General features: G+C 38.9%; 2 protein-coding genes across 2 annotated transcripts; both read right to left on the bottom strand.

Annotated features, from left to right (window-relative positions):
• Nucleotides 1-3,069: 3,069 nt before the first annotated feature.
• Nucleotides 3,070-5,298, bottom strand: LOC119011931 (chemokine XC receptor 1-like). The gene is made up of 2 exons (XM_037085409.1): nt 5,233-5,298; nt 3,070-5,034 (listed from the first exon to the last, which is right to left on the bottom strand). The coding sequence occupies exon 2, from the start codon at nt 5,014-5,016 to the stop codon at nt 3,988-3,990; it is 1,029 nt and encodes a 342-aa protein (XP_036941304.1). The 5' UTR covers nt 5,017-5,034; nt 5,233-5,298; the 3' UTR covers nt 3,070-3,987.
• Nucleotides 5,299-7,754: 2,456 nt separating this feature from the next.
• LOC119010496 (chemokine XC receptor 1-like) lies at nt 7,755-10,240 on the bottom strand. Its single transcript, XM_037082645.1, has 2 exons — nt 10,192-10,240; nt 7,755-9,072 (listed from the first exon to the last, which is right to left on the bottom strand). The coding sequence occupies exon 2, from the start codon at nt 9,054-9,056 to the stop codon at nt 7,986-7,988; it is 1,071 nt and encodes a 356-aa protein (XP_036938540.1). The 5' UTR covers nt 9,057-9,072; nt 10,192-10,240; the 3' UTR covers nt 7,755-7,985.
• Between the last annotated feature and the right edge of the window lie 1,227 nt (nt 10,241-11,467).

An 11,467-nucleotide genomic window follows, 5' to 3' on the forward strand; every position in this document is an offset into this window, starting at 1 on the left:
ATCACATATAATAGAGTTAAAACATTTGGACCACAGAAGAGGACCAAGAAAAAAAAAGCTTTGTGAAATATTTTAATTACTGAAACAATACAGCTAAATGACTTTACAAGTGACATTTCTGGCACGCGTCATTTGGAGAAGAGCAACTCACAACGGTTGTGAGTTTTAATCACACATGACATGTGACACACACAATATGCCTTACACTATATTTTATTGATCCTGCTGCTGAGGGCTAATTTGTTTATTCTGTGTCACATAGACAAGGTCACAATATGCAGAAAAAAAAGAAGAAGAGGACATAGAATAAGCAGATTCGGAATTGCTTTATTTGCAGTTACAGTGGGTGCACGAGGAACATTGCGTGGTTAATTGGTGCTTACACATATGAAGACAGAGAGCTAACAGCTGTGGACAGATATATAACATCTGATATGTCGGTATTATTGTTTGATGTACAGTTTGCAAGTGAAAACAATGTCCTGCGAATATAATTATTTCACTTTATACAGCCCAGTCTTTCATTTTTGGACCAAAAATGCTCAATTGTGTAATTAGTAATCATTTGAAACATTGGCAAATTTGATCTAGAAATACAATTTGATACAACATAACATGTAATTGTAACAAGACACATAAACAACACACAGCAAATGTAAAAAAGAAAAAAGAAAGAAGGGTTGAAATTAAAAGATCATTGGATTAGATATTGTGTCAGTCTTTCTTATAGTACAGTTGGATTATAGGTTACAGTAAATTCACTCTTTACTGTGTAAAACATCAGCATTATCAAGTTTCATAATTACAGTTATTTTCTCCTTTTGCAATTGATGTAAAGAAATTTACATCGACATACTCAAAGAAACACACACAAACTTTTAATCATTTAGTTAATTTTTCTACCCTCCACTTTTCGTACATCTGTCCAGTTACCTTGACCTGATTTTGTTAAGAGGGTTCCAAGTTAATCTAGATGTATCTATATGTGTGGACATGTATAGATAAACATATAGATATAGCTTTTGTTTTTGTGTGTTTTTTAAATGTTTTCTTTTTTCTTTCACAAAATATACCTTACAGCTGTACTAAAATATGAACTTAATGCAAAAAAAAGAAGTGAAAAAGTGGAAAATCTAGACAAATATAAAATGTTTGTTGGTCACGCTGAGGCATCATTTGAAGGGATAGCTGCCATTGTATTGAGGTTGTGACTCTCGTCTCCCCTCTGGGATGAAGTGCCACACGGAGCAGGGAGATGCTTCCTAAACCTTTGTGCTCCAAATACAACATGGAGCAGCGGGTTCAAGAAGCAGTGGAAGTAAGGCAGTGTGTAAATGATACAATTTGCATAGTACAGTTTGTTTGTAATTTCCAGAACATCGATCAACATCAAGTAGTCTATAAAGAGTGCAATATTGAATGGTACCAAACTAACAAAAAACACAGCAATCATCCCCAAACTCAGTCTTAAATCCTGGTGATGTCTGTTTGGCCCACACAGTTTGATAGTTATCAACATATGGACACAGCAGAAGGTAATGATAATGAATGGTACGAGAAAGAAAAGGCTTAAGCGCAAAGGGATTCCAATGGTAGTAAATAATAGTGAAACTAACATAACGCTTGCAGCAGCACATACCACCCATATAACAATGCTAGCCATTAGGACGCAGCCTTTTTGGTTTCCCTGGGCAGACAAACATGAAGCATGCACCACAGCAACATAATGACTCAATGTCATGGCCGTGAGGATCAACACATAGCTGTTCAGCCCCAGAAGAAAAAACCCACTTAATACTCTAAAGGTCCACTCCTCAAACATCAGCTGATGGAGTATATGGTGGGCATTAAAAGGCACAGTCAAAATGAGGCATAGGTCAGACATTACAAGTTGCAGATGCCAGATGCCGGGTATGGTCTTCCAAGCTCGTTCCCTCAGAAGACCCCACATGAGGAAGCTGTTTCCAAGCACGCTGATGCAGAAGATGATAATCAAGCACACAAATTGGAAGTCATCACAGAAAGGTCCCATCGCTCTGTATTCATTATCAAAGTCAAGGTCATAGTCTAAATCGTAGTCAAAGTACTTTTAGGAACTGAAATTGTACTCAGTGTCAAATCCTTTCATTGTTAACTTGTTGCTATATTTTTAGGAAGTGACTAAAGTTCTGAATCCTAAAGAAATGAGGATACACTGTCCACGTGATGTCCTTCTTATCCAGAATTAGACAGTCAGGATAAAGTCTTCTCACACCAAGTTTACTGAAGACTCCTGTGGGCAGGTAGACGTGAAGAAGGAATGGAAAGATACAAAATTATATCCAGTAAGTGTTTATAGATGATTCACGATTTAACTTGTTTTAACAGGACAGGTGCAGAGAAACCAAAACCAATATTCCGTCTTAAATTGTATTATTTAGATTTGCATTTGAACTCAACATACAGCATAGGCTACCATAGAATAACATTAACTGCTATGAAACACATGAATATGAAATACATAAAAAAATCTTCCCATTAACAACTTATATTCATTACTTATCATAGAAGAAGTTATAAGCAATGAGAAATAACTTACAGACAATACTTTCGATGGCTTAAATCAAAGGATGGCAGTAGAAGGTGTAACAGACGATACATCTGCTGGTATGTCAGTGACAGTAAAACATTTTCCCACACTTTATGATAATGTCTCTGCAGTAGATGCAACATGTTAACCACAGGTACTGCTGATGCTACTTTTATTGTGGGGAGGATATGACGTCTTTTCCTGTCAATGCTCCAGAATACATTTTATATTTAAGCACAACTCTCACATGAAGGAATGAATAAATAACTACAGAGATTCTCAGAGTGCATTCTTCTATTCCACAGTTCCCTTTAATTCACTCATGCATGCACATGCACACTTTACTGCTTGTAGTTTTTTTCAGTAGCTGTATATTCTTTGTCTCATTTACTTCTATCTATCTACTATCTTCCTGGCACTTTTCATGAAGCTGTGAATTATTTTGCTCCTGCCCATTGTGCCATGACACAACAGAAAAACAGAAGTGAAATCAGCTGAACTAGATTCCAGTTTAGCTTTATTCAAAACCATTACAGGAACAGCAGCAATGATCTTTCATCAGGGCTGAGAAGGTGCAGACATCATCACTTACATGCTTTACTTTTGCTTCTTTTTTTTCTTTCTTGTTAAACATATTCATCATAAATCTGGCACATTTTGTGTAAAAATAGACCCAAGTAGACCCACACATTTTTAGAGAACTATTCAAAACATAGAAATTAAGGAAATATTTAACTGTACCGATGTGCACATTTCTTTGAAATTCTGCCCAAATTACCACAAAGTTTAGGTCAGAATCTGTTACAAATTCTTTAAGTTATTACAACACTTCACATCAGTTTTGTAGCCTTTTGAAGGGAAGTAGCTTAAACCTAATTCGGCAGAAATCAGTCGTCATATTCCTGGAAATAGATTAAAGGGCGGCTGTAGCTCAGGAGGTGGAGCAGGACGTCAAGTAATCATGCTCCCCCTGGCTGCATGTTGAAGTGTTCTTGAGCAAGATACTGAAACCCCAAATTGCTCCTGATTGCCACCTTGTATGGCAGCTTCCACCATCGTGAATAGGTGAATCTGAGAGGTGTTGTAAAGCGCTTTGATTGGTTAGTAGACTGGAAAAGCGCTTGCAGAAATGCTAGTCCATTCACAGTTTATATAATTTACTTGCCATCTATTAACTGCTTATTGGAAAACAGTGGACTGTTTTTATGAAATAATTTCCAGTTAATTTTGAATACATTTTTTATTTATATTATTGTGGTTATTAGGGAGTAATGAAATTTGCAGACGTGCAAAAAGAAGCGATACCAAAATTAAACATGATATACATTCAAAAAAAACAAAAACCCCCCCCAAAAAACAACAGTATTGCGTTGAAGCATTTACAGACTGGATGAATGTCTCATTTCAAAAGTGAAAGTCTATTTTGAGGGTAGTTCCAGTATCACGGCAGAGTTTTGTGCAATAAAAGCCACATTCTGAATAACAGAAGTGTTCTGGCCGATGCCCCTGTCTGTGCTCTTCTTCTGGGCATTCTGGCAGCGTAGAAGTTGCAAAAGATGTCTTCGCAACTTTTGTGAGAGCATGTACAGCACAGGGTTCATGCAGCAGTGAGAAAAGGCAAGTATACGAAAAATAGAATGGGCAATGAACATGTGTTCCTTCGCGTAGCAGCCCCGGGGTTCATAAAAAGCCTGAATGAAAATCAAGATATTGTAAGGACCCCAGCAGATGAAGAAGACTGCAATGATACTGAACATCACCACTATAGTCCTGTACCTTTTTCTGTTTGAAGCCTGCAGAATGGTCTTGAGGATGGCAGAATAGCAGAAAACAATGATGGCAAATGGGAGGAAGAAGAGCAGTGACACTTGGAGATAATATCCCAGTTGGACATCAGAGATATCAGAAATAGCCTCACATGTCGAAAAATTCATGTCCCAATCGATTTTCACATCGACCTGAACTTTGACAGCATCACTCACGGCTGCACCAATGCTGATGACCCAGGCAGCTGCACAGGCTGCTATAGCACACCTCTCCCTCTTTAGCTGGCTGCTCGGCCAGGTGTTCAGCACCACTGTTATGAAACGATCCACAGTCATGGCAGTCAGCAGAATGATGCTACTGTACAAACCAAGAAAATTTGCGGCAGTCACCAATTTGCAGACAAAGTCACCAAATACCCAGTGGTGCAGGTAATAGACTGCCCAGAACGGAAGCGTGAAGGTGAAGACCAAGTCGGAGCAGGCCAGGTTCAGGATGAACAGGTTTGTGGCATTTTTCATCTTCTCGTAGATGAAAATAACACATACGACGAGGATGTTGCCTATGAGACCGAAGATGAAGATCAGAATGAAGATGGCGCCACTGATGGTGTCAAAGTTAATCCAATCACAAACATACTCCAGTTCATTACTGTGGTCCACAGCCATCATGTACTCGCTCATTGTGGAGTTGAAGGTTTCCTAGGAAACACAAGAACAAAATAAATTTGAAAATGTGTACTCACGACTGAGCACATAAGTTCAACTTTCCAGCAATTTGTCATTTCAAAACAAACATTTCCCTCTAAATAATTCCAATATGGTGAGCAATGAAATACTAAATGGGTGATGTTACAGTTAAATATGGAGAGCAGTTACAGTAAGTAAGAAGAAACTTACCCTGAACAATGCCTGTAACGTCTTGGGCTGACTTGCACTGTGAAGGAAAGCTCTTGATAAAGAGGTGCAAACCAGTGGTTCCTCTTTTTCATTTTCACATTAAGTCAGTGGTTAGTGGTTCATCACTCTTCAAGTGAATGATGAAGCTACTTTGAATTCAAAAAAAGAGGTTTGTCTTTTATCCAGAGGAAGCAGTGGGGTTTGCTCACGTATCAAAACAGAGACACTCCAGACCTCAAATTTATTTATGATTTGTTTAGTTTATTGTCACGCATGGAAATAATGATGATGATGACAAAAGGATCACGTTAAAGCCAAACATTACATTATATATACATATATATGTCAACGTTAAAGATGAAAATATAGATTCAAATGATTGATGTGAAAATGTTAAATGCAGTTAACCAAGGTGAATCACATAAAAAAGCAACAGAAATATCTGTAGTACAATGTACAATCATTTTCATCAACATGCATTCAAAATCACTTGCATACTGTATCAACACAACAATACAGGGCTCATTATTCTTTAACAACAGCAGAGATCGATTGGAAACTACTTGACAAAAGTTGACAAAATCACTTATGAAACACTGTACATTGTATGTATCAAAGCCTCATGCACTCGGTGACCATTGCATGGATATGGGTAGGCCAGTCTTTTTGAGATTTGGTATGAAAGCATTCTATGAACCAACCATCCCAACATACTGTTTACTAGTCTAGATTTTTGTTTTGTTTGTTTGTTTTTGTCTTTGGAACTATTTGCATTCGGTTAATAACTGATTATGTTTTAGTACAGGGGCAGCTGTAGCTCAGCGGGGAGAGCAGGTCCACTAGTGATCGGAAGGTCGCTGGTTCAAATCCCCGCTCCGGGGCATGTCGAAGTGTCCTTGAGCGAGATACTGAACTCCACATTGCTCATCAGTGAGGGCTCTGCAATGAGCTGGCGACTTATCCAGGGAGTGCCCTGCCCTTGCCCTATGACAAGGCTGGGATTGGCTGCAGCAGCAACACCCTGCGACCCCTTGGAAAGGGATAAGTTACGGATAATGACCTGACATGACATATTTTAGTACAAAGCCTAATTGTTTTCTGATCTGAACCTGTGTGCACTGTAGATGTTTTTGTTAATGCATTAAACTGTTAAAGGGGCTCCGCAGAACTGGTTGTTAGTGCACGTTAGTGGAATCCATCTCAAAACTAGCATTAGCTACTGTTAACAAAGAGGAAAAGAGGAACTGAGACAAGGCACTCAAGGACGTGCATAAACTCACATCCTATGGGCTGTCGCAGAAAACCAACCCGAGTCCATTGGTCTCACTTTTCACATCACATTGCAATCCACTCACGTATGGCCAATGAAAAAGGAATTAAAATGTTAATTGCAACAAATTGTTACATTTAGCCCCTGAAACATAATTTCAGTGGACAGTATCCTTTGATTTTAAAGGCTTCATCGTGAAACTTTTTCAGGAAATTTTGTGACTTGTGCTGTACAGCTAATGTAGCAACTGCCATCTTGTGGCACTTGTACATTACTACAAAATACAGTACAGTGGCTGAGACAGAAAATCATGCATACCCGCACTGAATTAAATATGACAGTAACTTGAGTTAAGTTTGCATGATTATATCATTGAATTTCTTATAGTTAAGTGAGGAAAATGTGCATGTCACACCAAAGTATATAATAGACCCTCTGATCAACTAGAGGATACAGTGTCAGTGTCATCATTTGCCTCACGTGTTTCTGACAGTGTAGCACTGAGCATAGTATAAAAAGTGAGAGAGTTCTTGAAGGGAGGGATTGATGGGTCAAACAGACAATTTTCACACAGGAGACTAGGGTTTGTGTGCCATGTGAAACCAAAAGCCAAGACTGACTTATTGTACATAAGTCAACCTAAGTAATGTTCAACTACGTCACGCAAGTTTAATCCATAGTTAAAAAGGAGACATATTATGCTACTTTACATGTTCATAATTTGAATTGGAATAGGTTTACATGCTTTAATGCTCAACAAACACATCAGTTTTGTAGGACTTTATTCCCACCTCCGCCTGAGATGCTCTGTTTAGCTCCTGTCTCTTTAAGATCCCCCCCCTCCCCAAATACCCAGTCCTTCCCTGACTGGTCAACTCACACACACCTGAGCCATCGCTCCTTACAACAACAGGGCAGCTGTGCTGAATCAATTCTTACATGCCAAACTACCTGCTAGGCAAAAATTATGCAAATATGTGACAAGGTGACATAGTGTGATGTCACAAAGTCATGGAAGAATGTCCATTTGGTGCATACTTTTACATGCATTCTTTTAAATGTTAAAGATCTTTTAAATGCACTTGAATAAGTATAACACACTAAATGAAAGGTAAAACATGAAAAAGCATAATAGGTCTCCTTTAAATCATATTTATTATTGATAACTTTTTTTTCTTTTCTTGCTTAGATGAAGTGAAGCAAAATGTGACACTGACACCGTGGACAAGGGCAACTGCATACTTGGAGATTATCCACCCTCGTTTTTTTTTTTTTTTTTATCCTGGCCTGTATTTGTTCATGTCAACCATGGCCACAGATAGGATTCGATATCCAATTATTATCTGATGAACGGCTTTTGATTGAGTAAATATGGAACTTTACAAATGTCAGAGGGATTTTTGGATTAAGTTTTATTTCTCCTTGTATGCAACCTGGAAGCTCCAGTTTTACTTCTCTTCTACATTTTTGATCTTTATATTAACTACATTGACAACTCTTCACCACTTGTTACTGATGTGATTGTGAGCCGACTTCGCCGATTGCGGATGCTGCTGTTGTCATTATGGCCCCAGCTCTTCAACAATTTCTTCAAGTGGTTGTTGAATTTAACCCCCAGAAACACATAAAACACAGGGTTGAGGCAGCAGTGTGAGAAGGCAAAAAGTCGGGTGATGTAAAAGGCGTAACTCAGTTGTTTTGTTATCTCACAACTTCGAACCACATCTCCCGAGTCAGCAGGTGATTGGTGCCAACTATACAAAGACTTCAGAAATATCACTATATTGTAAGGTGCCCAGCCCAGGAAGAAAACAGCCACAAGAGCGAAAATGAGCTTTAAAGTTTTGCTCTTTCTTCTTTGGGCAGTGGGGCGCAGCAACCTGCAAATGATCTGAGAATAGCAAAAAATGAACACCACTGAACTTAATATGAAGAGTGCATTTTGCTGGTAGATTGCCCACAAAATCCAGGTAGAATTTGCAAAGACGCAGTGACTCTGTTCCACAACTTTGGTGAAGAAGAAGGCTGGACTGGTGACCAGCACGCTCAGTCCCCAAATGACCACAGATACAACGACACTGTAGAAGCCTTTGGTGGACACAATGTCAGACAGAGGGTTCATGACGGCTATGTAACGGTGAGCAGTCATCAGGATGAGGAGGAAGCCACTGCTGTAGAAGCCGAGGTAGAAGACAAAGCTGACTATTTTGCATGTATATAACCCCAAAGTCCATCCATACATGTGGTAGTAGGCCCAGAAAGGCAGACCTGCGGTGAAGAAGAGATCGGATACAGCCAGGTTCAGGATGAACGTGTTGGTGATGGATTTGAGATTCTCGTACTTGACCAGAATCACAATGACCAGGATGTTGCCAAACAGACTGAGGAGAACCACGATGGAGAAGAACGCTGGGATGAAGATCGCTCCAGTCTCCACAAGGCTCGAGGTGTCGCACTCTTCAGTCTGATAGTCAGAGTAATTTTCATAGTTATAGTCGGTGGTTATAGTGATGCTCATAGTAGTTGTAGCTGCAAGGTCTCCAGTTGTAGCCATATTCTTTCAGTCAAGTCTACATTTAAAAGAGGCTTTGTTAGAGGGGCAAATCAAACAGGGCAGAGCAGATGATTACATTGTAAACTTTTATTTCACAGATTTGTGTCAAAGTTCGCTGTCTTGAAACTGAACCACGTTTTTGAGGATGGGGTACTCTCTTGTTTCACATCTATCTTTGAGTAGTGCTGCCCAAAGTGGGGACCCCAAGACAAATTCCAGAGCAACTAATCAAAATAAACACAAAAATACAAAAATGTATCAAAAAAACATATAGACCAGGCATGTCCAAACTATTCCACAAAGGTCCGTGTTGCTGCAGGTTTTTGTTCCAACCAGTCAAGAGCACACCAGACCTGACTCATTTAATCAACTGGTCTCAGTCTTCAGAAAGCTCATTGGTCAAACCGTGTGCTCTTGACTGGTTGGAACAAAAACCTGCAGCCACACAGCCCATTGTGGAATAGTTTGGACATGCCTGATATAGACTTTAAGGTCAGCGAGACACCAGCACAAGTCTATTATTATTATTTTTTTGGGGGGGGGACAATCCTGTATAGTGTATCTTTAAGATTGGTACATTAAGACACAAACATTTAGGGCAACTTGAATATTTGTTTAAAGGAAAAATGTGCTTGATGTGTCGATTGGACTTAACCCAGACCCTTTTAGAACATTTAAAGTAGGACATTTGAAGTTTTCATGTTTGTTACAAGCATGTCATTATGGGTTCTTACGGGTTAATCCACTGACTGAATAGTTTCTTTGGAAGGAAACATTCTCAGTGAAACAATTGTTCAACGAAATTACAGTCATCTTGATTTTGCTCCAAGGTTGCCGCAGAAAGAAGAATCAAGTATCTCTAAAGCCTGTCAGATAACGGCCACAAGTAGAGATACTGTGAGAAAGGAATTATTGAAGAGAAATATGGGTGAACTGGGCCTTTAAATGTTTTCTTCTTCAATTCCTTTCCTTGTCATTGCACTGAATGAAACTGTTTAGACCTCATATCTGCATTACAAACAAGTTTTTTACAAAATGCAAAATATCATAAACATTAACTTTCATATCTTTTATCCCTAGCTCATGAGAGATCCCTACTATCAAATAATTGAAACAGTAGAATTATATACTGTACCTGCACAAAACAGCTGTGTACCCACCAGAGTCCTCCCTGCAAATATCAGTGCAAAACTGAACTGGGAATTGTACCTTTTGTATCAACCACAAAGGTGAACCGAAAATAGCCGTATTCTCAGATCATCCACACACGTTTTTTTTTTTTTTTCTTTTTTTTTTTTTTCAAATCAATTGAACAGTACAAAACAGTGAAAATCAGTGGTGAGATATGGGGTCATGTCCCTCAGACTCAATTCACCGTTTTTATGGATATGCTGCCTTCAGGTTAGGTTAATTAATCATTTCATTAAGTTAACGATTATAAAAGCTTAAAAAAGTGGGCTTCATAAGTTAAAAGGTTAAAAACAATTGATTTATCTGTATTAGTTCATGTTCCGTGCTGCCGCCTACTGGTCACAGGTTGATGCAGTCACGCGCACTTTGCAACAGGCTTCAGTGGAGCTCAGGCAGGCAGGACGAGCACTGCATGGTGCATGAATCTGTTGGAGGAAACTGTTGGAAATTATGTGTCCGGGGGTACTATGTGTAAATTACAGCTATGTTCTTGTATTCTTAAAGTTTTTACATGTTGTAGATTTCTTTTAGCAGGTTAGCTAAACGTGCTCTGCTAATTAGCAGCAGAAAGCTTTGTTATGCAATTGGCTTGTAACTTGTATTTATTGCGCACACGTTTTTGTTTGTTTTTTAATTAAAAAAAAAAATTACAATACAATTTAAATAATGTCATAACTATTGTTTTTTTTATTTATTTTAACTTCATTAGAAATGTAACTCATTCATTTCAGTTTAGGCAACACAAGCTGAACACATACAGTAACCATGTCAGTCTAGACAACACATCAGCTCCATTGAACACACAACTCTTTTCAATACTGCCTATATACAACACATGAGAGCCAGAGTTTCACTGTGTGTGTTGCGCATGTACTTCTTGCACTTCATACATGTATATTGTGTTTTTCTGTCCTTCTTCTGTCCACACTCTTGGCAGCGTTTCTTTTTGTTGCTGCTGGCCGCAACCTAGAATAATGAAAAGATCAGGAATTTTATCACCATCTCTCTCTTGCAAGGCATGTGTGTCAGACATACACTGCAACAGCATCACAAACTAGCCTCAGGCTCTGCAGATGGTGGTTCTGTAGGTTTGGTGGATGGGGAACCAGCATTCTCCTCCTGAATCCTCCTCGTGATGGCTGCAGACGCTATCTTCTCTGGATTTGAGGTCTCACCAGTTCTTTTCCCAGTTCCTCAAGAAAGAAGCGTTTCCTATGGAG

The sequence above is a fragment of the Acanthopagrus latus genome, chromosome 21 (assembly GCF_904848185.1).
Source record: "Acanthopagrus latus isolate v.2019 chromosome 21, fAcaLat1.1, whole genome shotgun sequence".
Lineage (NCBI taxonomy): Eukaryota > Metazoa > Chordata > Actinopteri > Spariformes > Sparidae > Acanthopagrus > Acanthopagrus latus.